This window comes from Liolophura sinensis, chromosome 5 (assembly GCF_032854445.1).
Source record: "Liolophura sinensis isolate JHLJ2023 chromosome 5, CUHK_Ljap_v2, whole genome shotgun sequence".
NCBI lineage: Eukaryota > Metazoa > Mollusca > Polyplacophora > Chitonida > Chitonidae > Liolophura > Liolophura sinensis.
In genome coordinates, this window is record NC_088299.1 from 16,878,624 (window position 1) to 16,904,780 (window position 26,157).

General features: G+C 40.5%; 1 protein-coding gene across 5 annotated transcripts in view; it reads right to left on the reverse strand.

Moving 5' to 3' along the window:
* Positions 1–6,254: 6,254 nt before the first annotated feature.
* The window catches only part of LOC135465907 (protein MTSS 1-like), a 56,321-nt gene continuing 36,418 nt past the window's right edge, over positions 6,255–26,157 (reverse strand). The window contains exons 4-16 of one of the 5 annotated variants that reach the window (XM_064743284.1): positions 24,126–24,210; positions 22,835–22,926; positions 22,441–22,521; positions 21,812–21,966; positions 20,808–20,978; positions 20,376–20,513; positions 18,056–18,178; positions 15,924–16,353; positions 15,345–15,511; positions 12,259–12,402; positions 10,218–10,404; positions 9,400–9,528; positions 6,255–8,070 (exon numbers count right to left, since the gene is read on the reverse strand). In XM_064743284.1, the coding sequence (XP_064599354.1) occupies positions 7,160–8,070; positions 9,400–9,528; positions 10,218–10,404; positions 12,259–12,402; positions 15,345–15,511; positions 15,924–16,353; positions 18,056–18,178; positions 20,376–20,513; positions 20,808–20,978; positions 21,812–21,966; positions 22,441–22,521; positions 22,835–22,926; positions 24,126–24,210 (2,813 nt within the window). In that variant the 3' untranslated portion in view covers positions 6,255–7,159. Of the gene's footprint in view, positions 8,071–9,399; positions 9,529–10,217; positions 10,405–12,258; positions 12,403–14,533; positions 14,549–15,344; positions 15,512–15,923; positions 16,354–18,055; positions 18,179–20,375; positions 20,514–20,807; positions 20,979–21,811; positions 21,967–22,440; positions 22,522–22,834; positions 22,927–24,125; positions 24,211–26,157 lie in introns of all 5 variants that reach the window. The other 4 variants (XM_064743287.1, XM_064743285.1, XM_064743289.1 and 1 more) reach the window with 4 other exon arrangements.

The following is a 26,157-nucleotide window of genomic DNA, read 5'->3' on the forward strand; positions in this document are numbered from 1 at the left end:
TCACAAAAGCTTCTTTTGAACGGATGTAGAAGGACAGAAAACTTCTGCAATATAAAACAAAATTCGTCGTTCATTTCAGCGGAAAAAACTGTTTATGGGCCCGGAACAGACCAATCCAATGCAAGATAGTGTGTCAAATAAATGAGCGTATGACGTGACTACCAGGGATTCCTTATATATGGAGAAATAACAATAAAATCTTTGACTTCAGTAATTAATCTCATCGGTACGGCATAATTAATTCAGAACAGCAGATTTTAACCAATACACATTACACTGTATACATGTATAATGGAAACTGGTTCCAAATACGGCCTGACCTTTTAAGACAAACTAACTTTGATTTATTTCAGCATACTCACCCAAGAGAAAATGGTTTACAACAACAGCCCGGTGTTGTGAATTTGATGGATAGATTCTTATAAGTGTATCTTGCTTGCTTAGAGTTTTACACTTACTGCATGGACACAGGTGATGGAGATGTGGAGTGCTACGTTTGAGCGCGATACCTGAAGCGTACGGCTGGTTGGTTGTAGGCCTATATGACCATCCTCGGCCCTCAAAACATATACAGGCTCAGGATAATCTTCACTGAGTTAGAGGACTTATGCCGTGGATACTTCAAGCGTGTGACGAAGCATAATCAGCCAACATGTGAAAACGTGCACAACCCAGCGGAAAGGCATCCCTACCGAAGGCATATACTTTGTCACGAATTGACATGTGATCAACAGAAAATAGATATGAACGAATTTAATTAACCTGTATCCCCTCGGTGTCTGAGCAAGTACTCCAAACTAGTTCTTCAGGGATTCTCGTCAGAAACCATGGGGCTGAGGCGTCTTTCTTTCCTCCTTTGCTGGGTTTCATATGAAAAGAGATACGGTATGAATGAAAATATATATGAGCCAATTTCATTATTCGGTTTGTGAAAGTGTAGATGTGACTTTGGTCCTTGGAACGACCCGTGACGCTTAAATTCAACTTCCACGAAATGGGGGTGTGCATGAATGGGGAGTAAGACATAATGTATGTCTTTCAGTCCTTTCTGCATTTGAAGAGAATTTCGAGACAAAGGCAGATCAAATTAATGGTTGGTTTGTCATATAGTTGAGTGTCTTTGAGGTGACAAATTTTGGTAACTAAAAATCTACTACAAAATGTAAGGTTGCATTGCGAAAGGATCGTGTTATTTTTCAACGAAAACGAGATTGCTGACAGCAGAACCATCGAGAGCTGGGTTTGAACATGTGATCTCATTGATGAGACACCGATCGGCTGGGGCGAGAACACCCTCTTCCACTGTGCCACGCGGGCACTGTGTCTCTTTGTACAGCAGTACTGATCTATCTATACTGATATATGGCTTAACGCCCTAATCGTACAACAGTATTGTACCCGGTTCCAGTAGTTCACCATGCAGGCTAACCATTAGGCATCTCTGTATTAGCATCAATTCCCAAAGATTTTAAACAACAAAGGTCGAGCAAGAAGCTTGACTAGTATAGATATCACATGTGTTGTTTGATGTTTCATCTGTTACAGCCATCTGGTTCCTAAATATGCTTATTTTATACTTATTTGTCTAAACGGTTTCTTAAGAACATTTCACTTCTTTGACGGTGGTCAACGTTATGGGTGCAAGGTGGAAGTTCAAATGAGCGTTTTAAGACGAGCTGTAACACTATTTTAGTTGCCAATGTGACAATCTGGCATTACAGAATTGATTTTTGCTCAACAGCTCACCCTGTCATGATACAAGACTGTTTTGTAGTAGAGAACCCATTATTTATTGCTATTAGAAGTTTTGGGGAGCTTCAAGGGAAACCCATGCGATGAGAGAACAAGGCACATACAGGGAACTCCAATCATAATGGGCAAAAGGCCACACGAGTGTTGTTGACCACTCACTGTTACCTGGTCCCCCACCCACCACACACCAAAAAAAAAAAAAAAAAAAAAAGCCCGGGCCTGGGGTGTCTACAAATTCTCCGTCAATGCAAACTATTGATGATATAGAGGAGATGAACACGGCTTTACGCCACATCAGTTATAACGTGGAGGCGTTGGCGTAGTAAGCTAGTTTGTTCACTTCTGCTTCATAAGGTTACCTAGGCTATATCAAAACCTTTTGCCCATATCGCGAGTGACCTCGACTAAAACCTATTCAGTAAAGCCTCAGTGAAGCCTAATAGTGAAGCCTCAGTGTTGAAGACGTCAAGTGGGTAAATTCCAACATTTCAAATTACACGGACACCAGGCTTGTTGATACGTTCTCAATGTTGGACGCCTATTACCATTGCTCGGCATGCCAGGAATGGGTGTATCCGCCACACCCGAGGCTCCTCCTCGGAACGCTACAAAAACAACAGTGATGTCTTAACATCACACAAAGACTTAACATCTGTAACCAATGTGTGGGACATTTGGTTGAAGTATTTGCAACAATACTGATGGCTGGTCAAATGTTAGCTCTATGGGGCTATGTTTATGTAGAAACATGCATAAACACAGCCCCATAGAACTAGTCAAATATGAGTTCTTGCCTGACAGTTCGGAAGGGTGTGTGAGCACTGGATAAGACTGACAATACTTGTATACGATCAGCCAAAAGTAAAACCGCGTATAATAGTTACACACGACTATAAACATGTACCCGACCGCTTCGGTGGTTAGAGTATCCGCCTTGAAGTTGGGAGGGACCTTTTCCGTGGACTCATGGTTAGACCATCCGCCTCGAAGTCGGGGAAACCACTTCTGTGGACTAATGGTTAGAGCATCCGCCTCGATGTCGGGAGGGTCCGCTTCGCTGTACTGATGGTTAGAGCATCCGCCTCGAAGTCGGGAGGGACAACTTCCGTGGACTAATGGTTAGAGCATCCGTTTCGATGTCAGGGGAACCACATCTGTAGACTAATGGTTAAACCATCCGCCTCGAAATCGGATTAACCACTTCGGTGGACTAATCGTTAGAGCATCCGTTTCGAAGCCGGGAGGGACCGCTTCGGTGGACTAATGGATAAACCATCCGCTTCGAAGTCGGATTCACCACTTCGGTGGACTAATGGTTAGAGCATCCGCTTAGAAGTCGGGAGGAGCAGCTTCCGTGGGCTAATGGTTACACCATCCGCTTCGAAGTCGGATTAACCACTAAGGTGGACTAATGGTTAGAGCATCAGCCTCAATGTCGGGGGAACCACATCTGTGGACTAATGGTTAGAGCATCAACCTCGGTGTCGAGGGAACCACATCTGTGGACTAATGGTTAAACCATCCGCCTTGAAGTCGGATTAACCACTTCGGTGGACTAATGGTTAGAGCATCCGCCTCGAAGTCGGCAGGGACCACTTAGGTGGACTAATGGTTAGAGCATCCGAGTCGGGAGACCAAGGATCAAACCCGGGTCAGGTTAAACCAAAGACATATTTCTTTGACTCGTGTTTCACTCCATCCTCAAGAATACTTCATTTATACGGCCAGTATTGATTGGAGGAAACCGCGCAGAGCTCTCAATGACAAAAATATACTTGTTTCTGCCTCACTTGTAGTTCAGCGATTTTAAGTTAGAGATATGCCCGATTTCAGCATAATGTGACGGAATGGCGGCAGCACTTTGACGGCATATACTCGCCCTGCCACAAGAGAACAGAGTATATGTACACACGTTTAATGACTCAAAATTTAAGTACAACGTAAAACCCGAAGAATACAAAAACATGTACGAAGACATAAACACAATCATATGTCATTCACAATTCTTTATTATCCATCAGTAGAAAGGGTAAGGGGTGCACTCCATTGTATCCAGTGACCTTTTATTGTTTAAGAATGCGGATAGATAAATGTATGTACACGTGTAGATAGATGGCCTATGTAATTAACTGGCTGTGGTCAGTGCGAGGACTCGCGTTTCCGGAATATTTTCATTGGTCAGGGTTTATCATTATAGTGGTCATGCTAGGACACCATTAGCTCAATCATGCCATGAATTAACAGTGAGCTTTGTAACCTTAAATGTCTTCATAAAAAAAACCTACAGAATGACAGCCATAATATCGATATTCATTCAGAGCAGGCCGGTATAGTACAGTAAACCTTACTGTGACAATCGATCATTTGTACACCAAGGCCCATAACTCTTGTACTTAATAATCTAAGTAAAGGTGACCATTGTAGCAAGTGTCCGTGATCAACTTTTAAAACAAAGTTAAGAAAGTAATAAACAATCATACAGACAAAAATTAAAGAGCATGGCAAACTTCAAGCCGCAATTTAATGTAGGAAAAAATGTTCCTGGTCGCATATACCAGCACTGTGGAGAGCCAACCACTAAACTGCCCACTATGTCACCAACGTATTCATCAACACACCGACGGCTGATAGGAGAAACCATCTTCTATAAAGCCCAGCGTTTGGCAGACGTCGTAAGCCTCTTCCTACATGCATGCTAATGTGTATTTTGCTATAGGTGGACATTTACTACGATAACGGTTTCCTTTGACCCCATTCCATGTAATCGTGCTAATCTTTTCACTTTTGTACGAGGTGGCATTTACCCAAGGCCCATAACTCTTGTACTTAATAATCTAAGTAAAGGTGACCATTGTGACGGAGTCTTCCAACAAAACCTGGCATTTTCCAGTTGTTTTAATATACTTCAACAATATGAACTAGGGTTAACTGTCAAAAATGTAATTATCACAACACACAAATGACAACACATGGCGGATTAAATATATTATGATGATGGCTTCTGTAAGTAGAACTTGGCAGGTAGACAGCAGAGAGGCATCCCAAAACAGGTGTAAGACAAGCTTGAACAAAACAATCAGAACTCCCCATATTTAATCTACCAAGGATGAAAACGAAGCTTAATTCAAAACATAGGTGTGGCAACATATATTATGACAGATGCCTAACACATCCCCTCCACTCACCCCTATTTTCTATAACCAAAACGCTTGAACAAGTATTAAGTGCCTAAACTGCTGAACGTTACAAGTATTCAAAAATTTGAATATTATTGAAAATTTTGAGGGTTTTAATTTTAAGGTGGACTTAAGTTCTACTTGTGTATTGGGTGAAGACTGGCATTAAGATTCAAGCCTGGCTTAACTTTTAATAGACTTTTACACAGTTGACCCTTTGATCATATAGGTATAGGGCCACTGCTTTTTGTTTCGTATCTTTACAGAAAGGTTGGTTCTAGAAGCTTCATTTTGATTCCAATGAAGACCAATGAAATGAAGGTACCTCATCTATGTATACCCCAACACAAAGTCAAAAACTTCAATATATGGTTTCTGTACATTGATTGTGGCAGACTAAACTTCTCCTGAGGATCGGCTATACCCAAGAATGGACGATAACAAGTTCAGCAAAGATGACACAAACATGAAAAACACAAAAAGTATTAGAAGAGGAGAGCGTGGCCCATTGAGGACTGGGATTGTCACCTTCCGAATTTCAGGTTAGGACATGGTTTAAGGTCAAAGAGAGGTCAGTTCATCATACACAAAACAATAAGCTGTGGAACTGAGAATGAGTAAAGCAAAAACAATAAAATGGCAAGAAAAAAGGCCACATTTGTGTGTTGTTATTTTTGTCAATCAAATGAGCAAAAAAAAAAACAAAAAAATACCTACCTGCAAAGTGTAAGTGATAAAAACTAGCACTGTAGACATGTTTACCATGTTGGTATGAACACTGACACCTTCTGACAGAAAACAGCCCTTTTTGATTCCAGACAAAACTCTTTTGCCATCAGACAGGTCTGCACACAACTGACCCAGTGGAACAACTACTGTACAGCCAGAAGTTAGAGCAAATCTGTGCAACAGGCTGTACATATTGTACATGCTGTATACTCACTGTACAGACCACTCTGATTCATGGCTGGTGATCGCATGGGGCAAACTAGGCTGTCATACACAAATGCATATTGTGTTCAATTTTCAACAACATTTAAGCAATAACATAAAAAAAAGGAAAAATTAAAAAATTAAACATAAAACAAAATCCACTAGATAGGTACATAATAAATATCACAATTCATTCCATCCAAAAACATAACATACAGATCGAGACACATGACAGCTCAGCAAACAACAACATCAATAACAGCAATGGCTTATCTACTAATTACACGAATAAAAAGCTCCTTTTAGCAACAAGCATGTACCTCCATACATAAATATATACCACTATTGAGCTATCTAGTTGAGATTCAGATATTTTGGTGGGGGGGGTGGGGGGGGGGGGGGGACTAGGTCCAGATTTTAACATATGAACAACCAATCAATTTTCAAACTGAATGCGAAAATGCTAAGCCCATTATCAAGTCAGCTCATCAACACTTGCCATGTCTAAGGATCATACTCAATGTACACCTGCATTCAGCAAACAAAATTATACGTTCCACATGGTCTTTCTTAAAGAAGAAATTATGCATCAAACATCCAATACAAAACTGATGTCCTATATAATAAATGCTGGTCCACAAGTTCAGTGATCATCTTAAAAGTATCTGCTGGTAGTCAAACATCAACATCAACACATTTTCCTAAAACTTTACCACACCATAGAAATCATTGGAACCATAAACTTCTGAGCCTCTGTATCCAAATGAACTAACCCTCTTTGTTCAAAAGAAACTTCTGGACCTCCATGTCCAAAATGAACTTCTGAACCTCTGTCCAAATGAACTTCTAATCCTATGTGTCCAAAATGAACTTCTCAACATCTGAGTAAAATGAACGTCTGAGCCTATGTGTCCAAAATGAACTTCTGAACCTCTGACCAAAACGAACGTCTGAACTTATGTGTCCAAAATGAACTTCTGAACCTCTGTGCACCATGAGCTGACTTGAGTGGTACTATTATACACAATGAAGCAATGAGCATGGCTGTACTTCTCTCCTGCAGCATGCGTAATAAGCAAATCTTTGATATAAATATTTTATATTGGACCAAATTCAAACTTCTGAATACACATTTTGCATTTACATCTTTCAGCACCAGATAAATAAATGGGTGATCTTATATGTTTTCAAACTTCTACAAGTACATGGCCACTCACAAAACTCAAAGTTTTCTGAATACATGGTCAGAATATTGTCTTTAAAACATTGCCTCAATGCAATATATATATATTTAGGTTCTAAATCTGATAGGTTTCTGTTTTTTCTAGCGTTCCTGTCCGCCGTAACTGTGGCCCATGTTTAAGCTCAGTCACCAGCGAGTCTCTGACAACATCCATTGGCTTTTTCCCAAACTGGGCATTCATTTCTGCCAACTCTTCCTCAGATGGAGGGGGAGGTAAATCCGGGAAGTCCTCCTCGGCCTCAGGGTGTGGATGTAGTGGCACACGCTCAGTGTGCACCTCAGCATACACTGAACTGTGGTTCTGACTCTGTCCGTATGTCTGTCCATACGCATGGCCGTGTTCCTCTGCTGACACTGCCGGCTGAGCCTTGGGGTTTTGGACTTGATGCTGTGGTTTGGGGCGGGTCTGAGGAGGCTGTCGTTGTTGTTGTTGTTGGGGTGTTTGCTGTTTTGCTTGTTGTGGCGGTAACTGCTGTATTGGCTGTTGTTGTTGTTGTACTTGCGTCTGCTGAAGAGCAGCAAACTTGGCGTTCAGACTCTGTACGATACCAGAGATGGGCTGGGCTTGGCTCACAGGCGGCTCAGCCCCCGTCACATGAGGAACAGCATACTGGGGTGAGGGCGGGGCATTGACTTCGGCTGATGGGGCGATCACCTGCCCACCTACCTCGGGGGTGGCATAATGAGAGTGTCCGTCCAACATGTCTGCACTCTTAGTATGCTTCATCTTGACCAGGGCCTCGTGTGCTTGCTCGCTGCCGCTGCTGTGGCTACGTCTGTGTAACATACTGTGCTGACCATCCAGCACGATGCGGGCATTCGCAGGAGGGCCTTTAGGGGGAGAGCGGCGGGTTTTCTGGAGCACTGGTGGAGGACCTCCTGTTATAGATGAACTGCGGCGCACAGGAGGGGGTGGCTTAGCATTCCGCTTCAATGAACCTATTCCCACTTGTGTGACAGGAATTCCTGCAGACAGTAAGCAAACATCATCAGTCGTTACTTCTGAATGCACAAAAACACTGCAATGAGCATGGATGTCGTTACACTGATACATACACGATTCCTAAACTACACCAGTCTTATAGTGATTCACAAATGTTTTGACAATGAGCATGCACAGAAAACTGTAGGCACAAATAAAACAGGCTCCAGCAGTCCTGCAGACTCCAGTATATATGTAACTATGTACAGGTACATGCAGTATACATGCAGAGCTAGAAAGCAGGGTCTGCCGCTCATTTCAATTCATGGATAATTACGTGCACTCCATTCCCTGCCTTTCTAGATATCTACATTTCATATATAAGAAACTTTGAGAAACACAAATCAAAGGTGCATATCTTGCTTCGTTTAGCCAATGAATCTCTAGGCTAATATTCATTTCCTGAGTTAACCATTTCCTCATGACATCATTACATGAGACGTTTTTGCATGGAAAACAAACCTTCTCATCAAATTGCGTTAATAACTTCCTACTCCGGAAAATTTGTGTGAACTTTTCATGTCTATATTTAAAAGGCATAATGTGTGAGAGCGGCATAACAAAAAGAACTCTACAACTTTAAGAACAACATACATGTATAGCTGCATGTACAAGTAACATCAACAAAACCTGTTCATTTCTATGGTAACGGTTAAATTTGCCACAGGATCCACAACATGTTCTGATTAAAGGTATGTCTCAATAAGCAAAATGCTCGCTGCTGAGAAAGTGCCAGAGAAGAGACGACATGCAGAAGGACATGCAATGATGATGACCTGATACCTGTCAATACCCTTCATTGTATTTATTTATTTATTCCTCTGATTCGTGTTTTACGCCATACTCAAGAATATTTCACTTATACGATGGCGGCCAGAATTATGGTGGGAGGAAACTGGACAGAGCCTGGCCGGGAACCAACCACCATCTGCAGGTTGCTGATAGATCTTCCCACATTAATATCGCCCTTCAGAGTAAAAACAATAGTAAGTATGTGTACTCGTAAACCCAAACTACTAATACAAATAAATCTCTAAACTCCCAAACCAACATTTCCACAACTTTGGATTCAAAAACTCAGCTTCACGAAAGAATACTTTGCACTGATGAAAAGAGTTGTATTGATTTCATAAAACCATCAAAAAAAAAATAGACTTTGTTTATATGTGACGGTCACAGGATTCAGTGTTCCTGATGGTACATGTGCCAGCATCAATACTGTTCATGTGTGTACACATTCCAGGATGAATTCTGTCAGTTATCTGTAAGTTTAACTTTAAATTGTAGTTCCTGGCTAAGAGCCCCTTACACACCTGCTGTGGATGCAGGCCTGCGAGCTTCCAGGGTAGCCTTGTACGCCCGTAGAAACTCACTATTGCGAGGGATCGTGAAATACTTTTCTCGGTCAGGCAACATGATATCAACAGGGGTAACAAGCAACTCTGCAATTAACACAACATAAAAAACACACAACAAAATAAACAAAAGTAAAGAGAAATCAAAATGTTAAGTAATTGATCGAGTCACATTCATTTTAGAAACAAGCACGTACATTTCAGTTTTATAACATACGAAAAAGAGAAGGATGACAATACTGAGAAATTTTATCATAGAAAACATGCACAAATGAGCTTAGACATACAGAAATATTGGTGAATTTTAAGTCAACAGCCCAGTATTAGTTCATCAAGCCATACGTCTACATGCTGGCCGAGGTGTAGATAGCAAAAAGTGGAATTAAACAGTCCACCTTGATCCAGTAAACAATAGTTTAGAAACTTGTCATGTCTAAATGTATCATTTTGGAGATATGTTAAACCAGACCACAGCACGTGGCACCATGACGGCCAAACATTTTATGAAAATCATTCCAAACAAAGCTGTAGCCACTATTATGTCAATTGTACACTTGCACTTTGAGCAGATATGTCTGACTGCAGGCAAAGCCATAAACATCACAACTTGGTAGAGTGTTAGTTTACGGTCTCTAAATCAATCTTAGTTGCTTGTGGTTTGTTTTGCGCAATAATAGTACACACTATGGCTCTAAGACCAGGCAGTTCATGCAATGAGATAAGACAAGACAACACCAACCCCATTCCCCGTCCCTGCTGAATTGTGTCAGACATACCTCCTGTAGTAATGGTGTCCTCCGAGCCCGATGGCGTACTGTTCATGGTCCCGTAGCCACTGGAACACTGCAGAGAGCCACGGCTCGCATTGCTCCCATCTGGTTGGTCATAAGCAGTTGTCAATGCAGCTGTACTGGCTTCCAATTCTCGGATAGCCTCAGCCAGCTCCAAAGAGTTCTGAAGTTTCTGAAATAGCAGACGGATTGTGTCTTGAATTAAAACACCAAGATTTCATCAATGTCATAGAGTAATATTTTTTTAGGCAAGTAAGGTTATTTCAAAACATGTGAAAAAGTTCCATGAGACCAAACAGATTCAATGAATGCAAAAAAAATATATATGCACAAAAAATTAGAAGTTGTCATGTACAAAGCACACATGAAAGCTCACTACAGGTTGTAAAAAAGATAAATTCAAACATGTGTCAAAGCAGATAGAAATTAAAAGCAATTTACAAATATGGTACATATGACAAAACAGAGATACTGAATTTACCATTGAAGCACTAACAACAATACTAATAGCATGAGTTTGATACAAATCAATAAAGTTTGTCAGAAGAGAAGCAAGTATGTAATAAAGAAAAACAAAAACAAAAAAACTATTGTATTGTGTACTTAATAAAGATTAAAATATGCCTGGAATTTAATAGCAAGTATTCACCAAAGTGCAGGCATCAGCACAACCACACAAACCCATCACTTCCCCAGTACATGTGGTACCACCAACACCTAGAACTGAAGCCAACACCTAGAACCGAAGCCAACACCAGAAGCCTACACACAAAGCATTCCACACTGAAGGTTATGAGGAGTAGGAGGCTACAGCACTAACCCTCTGATCTACTAATAGCCCTGGTTGGTGATAAGGGGGGGTAAGCTGAGGGGAGATGCAATCCACACCTAATGATGACAGGGAGGAGAGGCCAAGGGGAGATTACTCCGCTTCACCATCAGGCTTTATCATAAAAATCCCCACAATTCTCATCAACAGTCTGTATCAGCTGAATGGCTAATGAGTTATAAAAGTTGACATTCTGGTCACTCGTGTACACTTAACTGGTTAAGACTAAAAGCAATACAAAAACATCATTAATGTTTTCATATCTGTGGCAAAAAGATGTGTATTATGTACTTTGTAATTCATAAATCACAGAAAATAAAGTACCAGAACCAGAAGTGTCTCTTGTAATTAAAAAAAGATGGACAATCATAAGAATAAAATGGAGCTGTGCAGAATGACATCACTGGTATCACTCAATCAGTTAATGGTAGATTTGGAGTATTTGCAACACTTGCACATATCAGCTATAGATATCAGTGAATATTTCCAATCAACCATCTCATGTGACATTTCTAGATTCATCTCTGGTAGTATTTTGATTGCGACAAACACATACTTTGATGATCTCCTACGTCTTTACTTTATCTTGTAATACAGAACAGTACGCATTCATCTGTTAATACTACAATATTTCACAATTAGTTCCCACTGTTAATAAAGTTAATGGTTTCTGAAGTTTTATGGTTAATTATTACTGCATGTTAACATTTCAATCTTACCGCACAAATTCAGTAAAAGTACGTATAGTTTGTAAGAAGACACTGTTGAGTACATATGTAAGTAAAATGTACATGTAGTTTGTAATAATAATAATAATAATAAAGTTACTCCTGAGTATCAGTACATGTAGTTTATAATAAGACACCGCTAAGTATAAGTACATGTAGTCTGTAATAAGACACCGCTGAGTATAAGTACATGTAGTTTGTAATAAGACACTGCTAAGTATAAGTACATGTAGTCTGTAATAAGACACCGCTGAGTATAAGTACATGTAGTATGCAAGTTTGTAACACGACACCCTTTGAGTATAAGTACAGTACTGGCACAGCCACACGAGCCGAGTACATGGCCTGGGTAAAGCATGCCACACAGCCACGCTGCACAGAACAAACCAACAGATAAATGACCAGTCTAAGCTAACAGCACAGAGAGTAGAGATGAGGGGGAGAGTCAGCTAGACTAGCCAATCCTTGCCTGCGGAGGAAGGACCTGATTGGGCCCTTTGGGAGGCTTGGGGGCACTGCTCAGCTCTACCGGTTCTTCATAATCACTGTGAAGAGCGGCAGTACAGTTTTCTAGATCGCGGATGGCCTCCTGAATATCCAGGTCGCTCGGAGACTGAGAATGGCATGGAAAGGAAATGGGAAGGGCATCCAGTGTTAGTGGCCACACACAACATAATGTACATGTTCACATCAGACTGCACGAGACACATGAATTGTACAGCTGACGTGTTCACAAGAGACTACATGAGATACATGTATTGTACAGCTGACATGTTCAGAAGAGACTGCCTGAGACACATGTACAGCTGACATGTTCAGAAGAGACTGCATCAGATACAAGTATTGTACAGCTGACATGTTCACAAGAGACTGGACAACATATATGTATTGTACAGCTGACGTGTTCACAAGAGACTGGACAACATATATGTATTGTTCAGCTGAAGTGTTCACAAGAGACTGGACAACATATATGTATTGTACAGCTGCAATGTTCACAAGAGACTGGACAACATATATGTACTGTACAGCTGACATGTTCACAAGATACTGGACCACATATATGTATTGTTCAGCTGACATGTTCACAAGAGACTCGACAACATACATATATTGTTCAGCTGAGGTGTTCACAAGAGACTGCACAACACACATGTATTTGTACTGAACAGCTGGCAGATTCAGGTACACCTGACATGTTCCTGTGCATCTCTCTTCATAACAAAACTTCCAGAAAAATGGGTTCTTGTTTGCATTTACCCTCAATTTGTTTATGTCTACTTTTATGAAAACATTTTTTGAGAAATATGGTTTGATTCAATTTCCCCTATTTTTTTTTTTCACTGAAGCCCTTAATACATATATATGTATATATTTTGTGGTACTTTAATTTTTTACATGAATTTCCCAAACTATCAAATTCCAAACCAAATATATGCACCCTAACAAGGAAAGTCACATCACGCACATTTGTGAATCTACTGTATTATTTCACCACTTTGTAACATTCTGTAATGTGTGCAGTAGTTGTACAATGTAATTTAAATGTGAGAATGAGAGTGGTGTACTTGTGCTCAATTTTACTACCTCCCTGTCCTTAATATTTGTATATGTGATACATTGAATCCCCTTTATCAAAGAAATATCCAACTGACGACAATGCAAACAAACTGATTTGAAACTGGCATGAGTAATACAAAAACAAAAACAAAAACAAAATAAGAACACAAATGAAAACATGCGCCTAACAAACAGAAATCATACAAAGGCTTTGATGGAGAACTCAATGGGAACATGCAGATTAGTCAAACGGAAGTTTAGCATAAAACATTAACAACATTTAAGCAAGGATTCAACTAAATCAAAACACTCTTATCTAAAACCTATGTTATAACTACTACTTTATGCAGTGTGCATATCAAAACAAATGCTCTACAGTCTAACAAGGAGCATCAAGAAACAACAAATTTATCACTACTGCTTGATCCAGTCATTTTACACTACAAATTCTGTCCCCATAACTACTAGTTCTTGGACAGTGACTTTATTATCATCCATGACAACATCAAATCTACTACATGTAGTTTTATTTAAAGGAGGAGAAAACTTAAAACAATGACATTATAGGCTGAAAAGAGCATATTTTTTTCTATCTGGTGGCTGCTACATAATTTTGCGATTTTTCCTCGCCATACGCATAAAGTCTGAAAATGACAAAGCTAGCATAAATTGCTGAGTTCATCGCGTCCTCCATCTTTAATACCCTACCCTGTAATATATGCTGGGGGTGTGTTGCCTCTCACCCACGTCCAACATTCCGGTGTACCGATCATCAAGTGGAAAACAAACTGTACTGTTTGCTGTCTTCTGAGAAGAAGAGTTCTACCGAAAATGTATGAACTGCACTTCGGCAGTTTCCGACTGCAATTCTCCTCCTAACACAGAAGACTTCAGGACTAGTTCTTAGGTAAAATGTTGTCGCCTAGAGCGGATTTTGGCACTTTATTCATACTTTATCAACTTGAGGTACATACTAGAATTTTTATGGCATGCACCTGGGAGGAAATGCATACTCTTTTCAATGGTATTTGTTTGATATTTAAATTTTCTTCTCCTTTAAGTTATTAAAGTGTGGCCTCCAATCATGATGGGTCATCAGCTTCCCTCATGTCTGACCGCCGATCAAGATATACCAGAACCAAGCAATGAAACACAAACCAAGGGAGAGCAAAAAGTAGTTTTACCTGCAGGTAGTCAGCCTAGAGTAGAGCAGAGTGAAAAACAGTCAGTCATATTGGCAAGGCTTGGAGGCTCCTTCTCTACAGGACCCTTAGTAAGTTTGGCTCCTAAAGCTAAAGTGACCCTATCACACCTCAGAGAGTGTAGAGATTGCAGAACTAAAACCGATGTTCATGTCATGTAAATGCCAACTGACACTACTTAGATTTATGATACTACCTGTTGTTTGTAGCCTGGCAATATTAAGCAAATATTGCACTGCTTCTGAGTAAGATTTGAGGTTGACATTTGAGTGCAACTGCATCACGAAGGCAATGGAGAACAGTACAAGTCTACGGCGTGCAACCTGTGTGTATTGTGTTATCAGGTGTAGTGATAGGAGCAACAGAATCACACACAGGTGCTCATAAAAACTGAATATGCAGAAACAATAAACACACAAGAAAGAAATAATGTGAATAAATTACAAATACGTGTACGTGTATTTACAAGTGTCTACACCGCAGAGACCGTGTGTCTAATCGCTTGCCAAAAGATGCAAGCTACAACAGTAAAAGTAGAAGGCATGCATAGTGTCCTATCACATACAATCCCACAAAGTGAAGCAGTAGAACAGTGATCCCAATTTGGTTCAGCCCCCATGTACAGTTCTATAAAGTAGGTCTAGATGACATGAACCCCAACACACATACACTTGTAAATTAGGTAGATAATCCTAAAAGAGGCAAAGCGTTAATTTAATCCACATTACTTCACTAGAGGCTGGTTTGTTTCAGGGTTCTGTAGATTGTGATATTGGGCAGGTGAGCTGTTTACCTGTGTTGGCCCCGCTGACTGGGGTGTGGTCAGTCCCCCCTGGTCCTGGGGGGTGACAGGTGTCTGGGCATTGCTGTCAGTCTCTCCTCCGTCCTTCCCCTCGTGCTGTCTTTTCTCAGCCTCCATGCTGGCTAGCTCGTTCATGTTAACATACACCGGCAGCTCATCTGTACAACATACCACATGTGTTTAGTCATTCAGGTGTGCAAATGGCAGGATTTCAGCATCCCACAGATAGAGTCGGACTTACCTTTAGTTCCGTCTGTGTTTCCACTTTGACAACAAACCTGTGACCAACTTCCGCTTGTTACAATGCACCAATATACATGTTTGGACAAGTAGCCTGTGCTCTGTTACGTAAACTAGTCAACAGAGTGAGCATCTTTATTACCAGTGATCATTTACACTGAAACCATGTTGTAGTGTAGTCACGTATCATCTCAGCACTGACAGGAACATATGTAACTTGACAAGAAGAAATGCTAAAGAATTTATGACAAGGACATTGAGGTGCATGTTACCCTAGCAGCTTGGAAATCCTCATATTTATAACCCGTTTGCCGTAGACCACTGCCTCACCTGTTTCCATCATGGGCACGACAGGAGGCGGGACGGCCTTAGACTTAGGTTTAGGTCCCAGTGAGGGCATCACTGACTGGAGCTTGTTGATGGTGGCTGGTCTGGCGTAGTGAGAGGTACTGCTCTCTGGTCGGGCACCTAGGGAGGGTGGGGGGTGCCTTAGGACTGCAGAACCTTCCTTCTCGGGCACCTCCGGCACTGGGGGCTCGAACAGTGTGGCAGACAAGGCAGGTCGGGCATGTGACCTCTCGTAGGCTGTGGATATTGTGTGTGGTCGGCTGCTATCCTGGCTAGACCCCATCTTTGGCTGTTCAGGCCAGTTGTTCCAAGTGGAGCTAGCTGATGGGGTGTTGGCCTGCTCTGATGGCGTAGACGGGGTGGAGTCGGTAGGGGTGCTCTCCCCTGTACTGCCTGCTTCGGCATTATTGCCCTACAACAACATCGTTATCAATCACAAGTACACTAAGACATTTTATATTGATGGATAACGGCATAAAAAATTCAGAAAAAATAACAGCCATAAGACCATAAGGTAACACATGGACACTTGTACTCATAATGTAACTAAATACAATTTAAGCAAATCTAAGCATTGTTTGTACATGTAAAGACATAAAGCAGCAAAGCAGGTATATGTAGATCAGCCAAGCAAAAGACCCTTAACCAGAAATGCTACCCAGTGAAGAGTAAAGAAAAATTGGACACAAATGTGGATAGGGACTGTAGTTAACCGATTCCTACCTTTACCATTACCATTTACATAAACCTTCAAGATAATTATCCATACACAGATAAATCCACAATTTGAGAAATTAGTACATGTAATATTTGATAATCACAAGAGAGGGACATCCTGTGGACGAGGAAGTGAGGGTGAAGGTGGGCTATGCACAGCTGCCAGACATGGTAGAATAGCAATCTGAAGAAAGTGAAAGGTTCAAATGGATAGAATCAGAAGAAAATGACAGCTCAGAAAGACGCACACATCGTGAGTTGTAATACGTATGGTGCATACAGGTGGAACTAACAGACTGTGTATGTAAGGCCTACGTATCACCCACTATATGTACATCGCCAGTGGTGAACAGTTTGGATACCTTCTGAAAGACCCAGCTCATAATTTATGCTTAAAAAATTACTTGCAACTCTCTTTTCTTTTTCATTCTGTTACAATTGACTGCAAAGAAACCGTACATCTTCCATCAAACATACTCCACATGGCATCTGGTCAATATAATATATTCATTAGTCAACGAAGATTTGCTTTCTACTCACATTTACACAACAGTAGACTGGTTTTTATTCTGAGTACTCAGTATCCATATGTACATGTAGTGTTGATCAGGAAAAGTATGTAGGTTGTGTCTAGAGGTGAAAAATTGTGTGACCTTGTGGACATCTTCCCAAAAAACAGGACAGGCTAACCAAACTTTTGACATCAAGCAACAAAAAAAAAAAATAAACATTTCATATAATGAAGTGGGGCCTCCGTGGCTCAGTTGGTTAGCGCGCTAGCTCAGCGTAATGACCTGGGAGTTTCTCACCAATGCGGACGCTGTGAGTCGCTAGTCCAGCTCTTACTGGCTTCCTCTCTGGTGGAACGTGGGAAGGTCTGACAGTAACCTGCGGATGGTCGTGGGGTTCCCCCAGGCTCTGCCCGGTCTCTACCCACCATAATGCTGGCCGCCGTCGTATACGTGAAATATTCATGAGTACGGCGTAAAACACCAATCAAATAAATAAATAACTATATCATATAATGAAGTTGAAAAGTAGTGAAAATGCATGAAATAGCAAAAATAACAACAACGGCCGTAACTGAGCATTAGACTTGTGCAAGGGGGACAGGATGTCTATGAGTGGATCAAGCAGACAGTGGAACACACCACAGGCGGATGGCTGGAACACTCAGCGCAAGAAGGAACAATGGGGACACAATACATAGGGATGGGTGGAACAATGAACACAACAATGTTGGGTGAAATACCTGGGACACAACATGAAGTGTCTGGGTTGCACAATATTGGGGGGGGGGGGGGGTGGTGAGAGAGAGGAGAAGAAGGCACATAATAAACCTGATGGGGTGCAGTTAACAGCAGGGGAGCACAACACGTACACTGGGACAGGCATACCTGCTGATGTCTAAGATCAAGAGATTTCGGGGTGGCTGGTCTCTGAAATATGGTATCCTGAGAGGTAAAACCAGAGTCCTGGGACGAGACACTGGTCAAGCGAACAGTGCCAACAGGGATCGGCTGTCAGACGGGAAAAAACATGAGGCTTAGCCAGACGAAACGAGGAGAAGGGCTGAGGGTCAGGGTGATACACAGTACACTATGGCAAACCAGACCAGGCACAACTGCTTTATGAAGTTGTCAACAGTTTGGTTGTGCTTTCTCAAGGACCAGCTCAAAATTTTGATTTCCAAACATCTATTTAATACAGGGGAATACTCGTACCCAATATTTTTTATTTATTCAATTTAATACCATTTCAAAAAAAGTTTCACTGCTTTCAGTGCTGTTAACCCTTGTCCTACCATGTAAGGTGAATACCTCAACTACAAGCAGCTGGCAGGAAGGGGCTAATTGAAGCCGTTTTTGAACTCATCAAAAGAATTTACAGAATTGAGTTTGGGATCCTAAACTAATGATCACTGGACAACAGAATTTGTACTCGCTTTGCCCAACTCTGTGTCAATATCAGCCTCTGGCAGGACAAGGGTTCAAATAACTTGTTTGTTGTAAATATTAAAAGGTACTGTGAGAGCTGTGTTGCCAATTTCCTGGTCCAGTCTGTACCTGTCAATCATCCATTATCACAGTCTGACTGACATGCTGTACACATTCCACAGAACATACCTCACTCAGCCGGCAAAACCACTGTGGTCAAAAACTACGTGCAAAACTGGCAAAATATCTTAATGTCATTCTTCACTTTCATGCGCAGAAAGAAAAAAAATGCCTACAGCATAGTAGTGATGAAAGTAACAGAAAACATTACAATGCTCCATGTAAAGACTGAGGCTTATCCAGTTGTCCATGCAGACATGTCCATATTCTTTACTTTTAAATTAATTTCTGGATCAAAAATACAAGATTTATTGCACTCAAGAGGATAAATATGAGTTGACAAGAAAAATAAGACCACCAAGATATGAGACACATATAGTTAAATGCCTGGCATTTAGCAATTATGTCTTCACAACATGAGAGTATGTGTACATGTATGTGCAAGTCTCCAATGAATAGAAAGTGAAAGCCATTAACCTGTTTAATCAGAATGCCGAAATTTTTCCTGCAACCATTTTGTGTCATTTATTTGGATAACAGAAATAGCTACTGAAATTTGCCAGACATAAAAGTGTTGTATTTACCTGATCCTACCCTATTCAACATCTAAGACTATGCATATCTTCACTAACCACATCTCACTAGCACGCACGGGACAGGTCAATATCTACTGCAGGAGCCCCCTCCCATGTTACAGGAGAAATGGTAAAGCAATTGAGCTTGAAGCTGTTAGTGCTGTATGATATGCATATAATATGTTACTTGACCAGAGTAAATATCGTAATGCATGGTTTATGAAGGAATGATCTACCCTGGAATGCTGTGATCAATAAATCATAAGACTAGGGTTCAATACACACGAGTATATGCAGAAATAAATCCACACATACGCTATAAACAAAGTCATAAATGTAATCATTATACCTCATAGGGTAATTCTCGGTTTCCACTGGTCACAATGATATTCCGCAAAAGATGATGTAAAACAATCACGTGCGCCAAGAACGCAACGTCACACTCACAAAGTATTATCCCACGTTCACGAGGCAATATTCAAAGATCTCGTGCTAATATCCACTTATCAGGTGTGGTTATTCCACAGCAGTTATCTCCCTTTGAGAGCCTTCTGGCATCTGCTTGTTCGTAAAATAAACAACTGGAAAGCAATTATAGCTCCCTTATCGACGTACAAATTTGGCAATTTACAGTACAACTTGAAAAGGTACTGTTTTATCAGTATAATAAAATATAAGGTGCATCCTGTGAGGTGGGACATTAGGAATTGCCAGCTCTCGACAAGTGATTTTCCACTCAGGCTTCATCCTTGTTGAATATCACTTCTCTTAATCTGACAATACCTGATGTCCCACCCCACAAAATGCACTATCTGAATAATATATACCTGACCATGCTAATTATGGCAGATATATAATCCTGACATAATCCAGTAATTTGGCACTCCTGCCCTCTGCTGAGAATGCGTAACAGTATCAAGACAAATGAACCTAACAAGACTGTAACACTGAATTCCAAAACTAAATAGCTCCATCATTTAGATACAGACGTGACGTCATAAGTACATACTATATAAACTATCCTCATTTGACCATGCTAATGAAATAAGGCACTAATGATCTGTGTACAGGCGTATCTGTCTTACCTGGGAGACACTGCGGGGTCGGAAGTGATGACTGGGAGAGTGAGATTTGGAGGAGCCACTCGACGAACTGTTCAAGCTGCTTATACTACACATACTTGACTTCCGTGACCCCATGGAGCTGGGCGAACTTGGTGGGCTCTGTGATACAGCAACAACAAAAACATTCAACTATGAAAGAGCCAATTAGGTGCAATTTATGCATGTTTTTAATTTGATTTTGGAGACAAAACTACATTGGTTGGACTGGCCAATTTCAGGGCATCGCAAAAAGTATACTTTTATCAGTCAACACAGAATAATGCCCTCATAATTTGCTTGAATAAACACCTTGCAAACATGTGAAAAGGTTGAAGAATGACAGAACTAATGTTAAATCTTAAGAATGATATCAAGTAATAGTCAAATAGATGAATGACCATAATTGACATTTACATGTTTGATGTTGTCCTGGAGTGACCACGTGGAGATATCAGTGCCCTTAAGGTCTAAGAGAACCTGCTCGCTGGCCTGGGGTAGGCGCTCAGGGTTGGAGGAGTTCTTAACCAAGCTGTCCATGATCTCCTGAAGGTGGGTCACCTCTGTCAGCAGGTTGATCTCATTCTCCTGTTGGGGGTGGGGAAATGTGGACAGGTAAGTACAGAGAGTGACTTTCTCGATCAAAAAGGCAAATTAAGAGAAAAAAATGCATACGAGACATTATAATGTCAACATCCAGCTAAATCTTTCCAACAAAGTTTACTTCTATTCACAAGGCTGCAGAGAGCTGACAAAACAAATTAGAGCTCATCTACTATTTGTTTATTTTTTTTTTTTTTTATTTCATTGGTATTTTACACTACACTCAAGAATATTTCAAGAATATTTTTATGGTGGGGAAAAACTGGGTCGAGCCAGGAGGAAATCCACGACCATCTGCAGGTTGCTGCCAGACTTTCCCACGTACGGCCAGAGAGAAAGCCAGCAGGAGCTGGACTTGAACTCACAAGCTACCGCATTGGTGAACCGCTTCTGGGTCAGCCAGGTCTTCCAGCAGCCTGATGATGGTTGTGCGTTTCCTCTGGGCTTTCCTGAGTTTCCTCCCTTCATAAAGCTGGCCGTCGTTGTACAAGTGCAATATCCTTGAGTAGGGCATAAAAACACTAATCAAATAATAATATACTTATTTGATTTGTGATTTACACCCTACTCAAGAATATTTCACTTGTACAATGGTGGCCAGCATTAAGGTGGGAGGAAATCAGGCATAACCTGAGAGAAACCCATGACCATCCACAGGTTGCTGGCAGACCTTCCCACGTACAAGCCAGTATGAGTCTCCTGTTACAGCAATCAGAGCTAACAAATACATCTACATAGCTACCATTAGGGGTGTCATGTCAAGGATAGAGCTAATTGTACATGTCACAGATTACAAATGCCTCCTACAATACACCTACCACAAAAGGTCGTAGTGCTGTGACAAACAAGCAGAATCGACTCCTCTCCTCTATCAGAGCCTTCCTCACAGCAGACTTTTCAGCCTCCTCCAGTTCTCGGAACTTCCCGTGAACATCATGCAGAGCGTGGTCCAGCTTGGATTGCATGTCCTTACCTGTTAAGTCACAACAGAGTATCCAGCTACAGACCTCCTCAATCCAAATACATCTATCATGGGAAACACTGACAATCTCTTTAACACACAGAAGTACAGGCGATTCTAGAGATTAGAGATGAAGGAAAAGATGATCTAAAAATCGAACTAGGCATCACTAAACAGACCACTTAACACTATGTATAAATATACTTCATTTATTTTATAGATATTTGTCATTTGAATTCTAGGGTGGGCTTTACAAACTTTATTATCACAGTTTAGGAACTCTGACGTCATATGAAGTTTTTCAAACCCTAATCATGGCACCAAATGTTGGAATAACTCTTTTTACTCATGAGTAGAAGATTACTGAAATAATGTTCCTAAAAATTCCTTCCTAGTTTTCAGCTGTCTGTATAATGAACCTTACTTCATATTTTATTGGGGTTTCTTGTCACCTTCGTTACAGATATGTGTCAACAATGAACTTACTTGATCCCTTTTTCACTTTTTTCTGTAACCTGACAGTGTCAGAAGCAGCTTTCTTTATTTCTGCCCTCGCCTTTTTACACTCTGTGAAAAGAGACAAAAATTAGGTCCAATGTAAGGGTAAATTTTTTCAAAGACATATATATTCTTATTTTGCCATTTAAAACATTAAAATAAATTAAATAAAAACATAAATTAAAAAAAAACTCATTTTCTGTATAGGTTCTGACGCTTCACAACACAAATTCTGATAAACAAAAACATTCCTTTGTTCACAAACATTTTGCCAAGCACATACAAATGTAAACATGTCCACGTGCAAACAAGGGCACTAACTCAGAAATATATATCACTGTGACAGAGTAGTCTCCCTTGGCACGAAAACTCTCTCGCTTACCTTTATTATGATCTTTATCTATTTGAACCACAGCTTTCTTCCAGTCCTCAAGTTTTTCCTGTATAGGACTGACCATGTTGTCTGTGATAGAACTACAACATACACATATAAACAACATTTATAAATTGCTACATGAGCACATGAGTACATAAAACTTGAAAGAAAAATATTCACACCAGATGAGTTGCTGTATATACACACGGTAGTATAATAGGTTAGTATCGAGTTCGAACTCTTATCGAAAAAGGCAGATGAGGTCGGACTGTATCATGTGACCTGTCAAATGTGTTAGGAAACCATTTTTCATCATGTGTACTATAAAATGGGCATCCGAAAAAAGTTTCATACAAAGTAATTTAGGCTAGACGAATGAGAAAATTGAGAAACTGGACAGTTGTGAAAATGGGAAGTTCTTACAGGAAAGAAGTGTCATTTGTGCTTCTGGAAAAGGGTGAGACAGGCAACTGGTAAATTAATGTCGACATTAAAAAGTTGCCAAACATTTTTCACTCATCACATGACACAGTAGAACTGTTTTTATCTTTGATGACAAAAGAGCTCCAACTCAGAAATCCCCTATTCTAAACTTTTCATGTATCTCGGGAATATACAGTATATATACCTAATAGATACACACACACAGCTCTAGGTATAATTATTGACCAGTCTGCTTGGTAAATGACCTAAACTTTCACCTTGCTGCGTGCTCATCACGCAGCAAGCACCATATGTGGTACTGTTATACTATATATGTGCATGAATAACATACAGTTTGGTTCACTCAGCTGGTACAAAATCTGGGTGACAGTCAGAATGTACACAGCAGTCGTGAGAATGTTTTTGTGATGAGAATAATGATGTTAACAAGCAGGTCCTTTAGAACTTACGCCCGGACTTAAACACCAGTAAACAGGCCTGGTCATCAGAGCGTGAAATGCACAATGAGTCATTAGCAGAGTTATAATAATTGTACACTGACGATTATGAACCATGTGAACCTGAAACAGCAGAAGAGAAAATGGCACTAGGGTTCTCGCTGGCAAAGCAGTCTAACAGGTTCTTTGAGACAAAGATCTTGACCACTAAAGCCATGTGCTCTACGCCAGCTCCTATTGGATTGACTATGGCCTTACCTGTATATTAGGGGATATGTCAGGAATCTGGTGAAAGGTGACAGTGACAGCTATCTGTTACCATTTACATCATACGCTGTATCAGGGAACAGTAAGGGGAAAGCACAAAAGTCCATACCCAAATTTCTATTATTACATATAGTGAACATCACACTCACCTTGTGAAAGACTTGAGTTTGCTCTCTATACTGCGATGTCTTAAACATAACCGTGTTAAGGCTAACCCTATATCTTTGGTCGCACCTGCAAATATACAAGTAAGAACATGGTCAGGAATTTAAATTTAACACTATTGTAACAATTGTAGGAATACACATACTGTATATTACCAAAAATGTATTATTTTACCCAGAAGAATTCTTTCACTTATAAAAATGAAGACATACAGTAAGATACACGTATAAATACAGAGGTAAAGGCCAGTGGTATAGATTCGGGAAAAGTCACACAAAGGCAAAGAAATGTGTTTTGACCAGACACAGTACATATACAGAATACCCTAATTCCTCAACCTTTTCAGCCCCCTCTGTAACAATACTTTGACACATTCTGACAGAACTGTCGGGGTGCACAGTTTTATGAAGCTTCCATCTTTAATGACACAATCTAATAATTTTCAGCATCATCCTCATAACAACTGTATGCATAAATTCCAATGAAAAGTGATTTAGTGGTTGAAAAGGTTAAAGATTTACAGTATGTATGCGAGATGTATGAATTTAAAAGCATTTCAGGGAACATTTGTAAATACTGTTAAAAGTTTAGAAGTTTTTCCACAAATGTACAAGGAGAGTGCTTAACTCAGTAAAAAGAAACATTGATGGATTTCAGCAATGCTGAATTCAAATTCATGGTAAATAGTCTGTACATGTCTGCATTTTCTCTGCATTACAGTGCATTACTAGCTTTTTCCTGGCTTTTGATAATGTACATGTAACCATAAAAATAAACAGTGTTAAGCCATAATTAATCACTTATAAATATGGACACGTGTGAGTATGTAAATATACATGTGAGTAAAGGGGTACAGATATTCCAGCCACCCACCCACCCCCGGACATAATCCCCCCTGTACATCTCCCCCCTCCCCCCCAGAATTTTTCCCCTCTAGATATTTTCCCCTCCCTATATGTGAATATATCTGATAAAATCTTCTGTGGTCTGTCCTCCATTATCCATGGTCAGAGTGGATCTTAATCATTAAAACATTTAAAACATTTACAAACTGGAAAGTTTTGTCAAATTTGCCTAAAATTTGCAAAAATAGGAATGTCCTACATTCGTAAGCAAACGCCCTGGTCAATGATCTGGTGTAGTACTGATCATTGTATGTTGACACAGGCTAATCTGGCATGATCACAGGCAGTAGTGTTGTCACTGTGAACAGATTTAGCAGTGATTACTGACCCTTGGGGAGAGAACAAAGGGGTAGATGGGACACTGGGTGTGAGTGGATGCCAGCTGTGCCCTGAACCCAGTAACCCACGGTGCTAGATCCCACATGTGGGTGGAGGTAAGAGGACATGTCACATACTGTAACACACCCCAGGCCACATGGCTGTAATCAGCAGCCATACACCACAGATTAGTGACAACCATACACCACAGACTGACGTCAGCAAACCACAGCCACACAAACCTTCCATAGCATTTGAATCAAATTTTGTATCCAGGTCAGTCAACTGTCAATACAAGTACACAGCAGTACAATATCACACTGAACTATAATCTGCCCTCAAATTTAAACATGATAGTGCCAGCTGTTGTTCATGCACGAGCTGTGCAAAGTCTGACATCTCAATGTGATTGTCATACACATATAAATACACGTTAAACACACGCACAAGGGGACATGCTGTGCAAATGTGCAATTAGGAATTTGTACAGGTATGTGGATAACAACTTGTGCTTTACACGTGTCTATTGTTTGACAGTGTACATGTACATGGAAACACTGCAAACCAATACATCAAATGCTGTTATCCAGATATACAAACTCATGTTCAAAAATATAATGTGGTTCTTAAGAAAAGCAGATGTTAAATCTCTCACACAAATGCACAGATCTCTACACAATATACTGATCACAGTCCAGCTGACGTGATAATCCAGTGTTAGATCTTGGCTTTGAGCGGACCAACATCCTATATGTACTGTAAGCTCTCATAAATTAATCTTTGATGTGCTAAT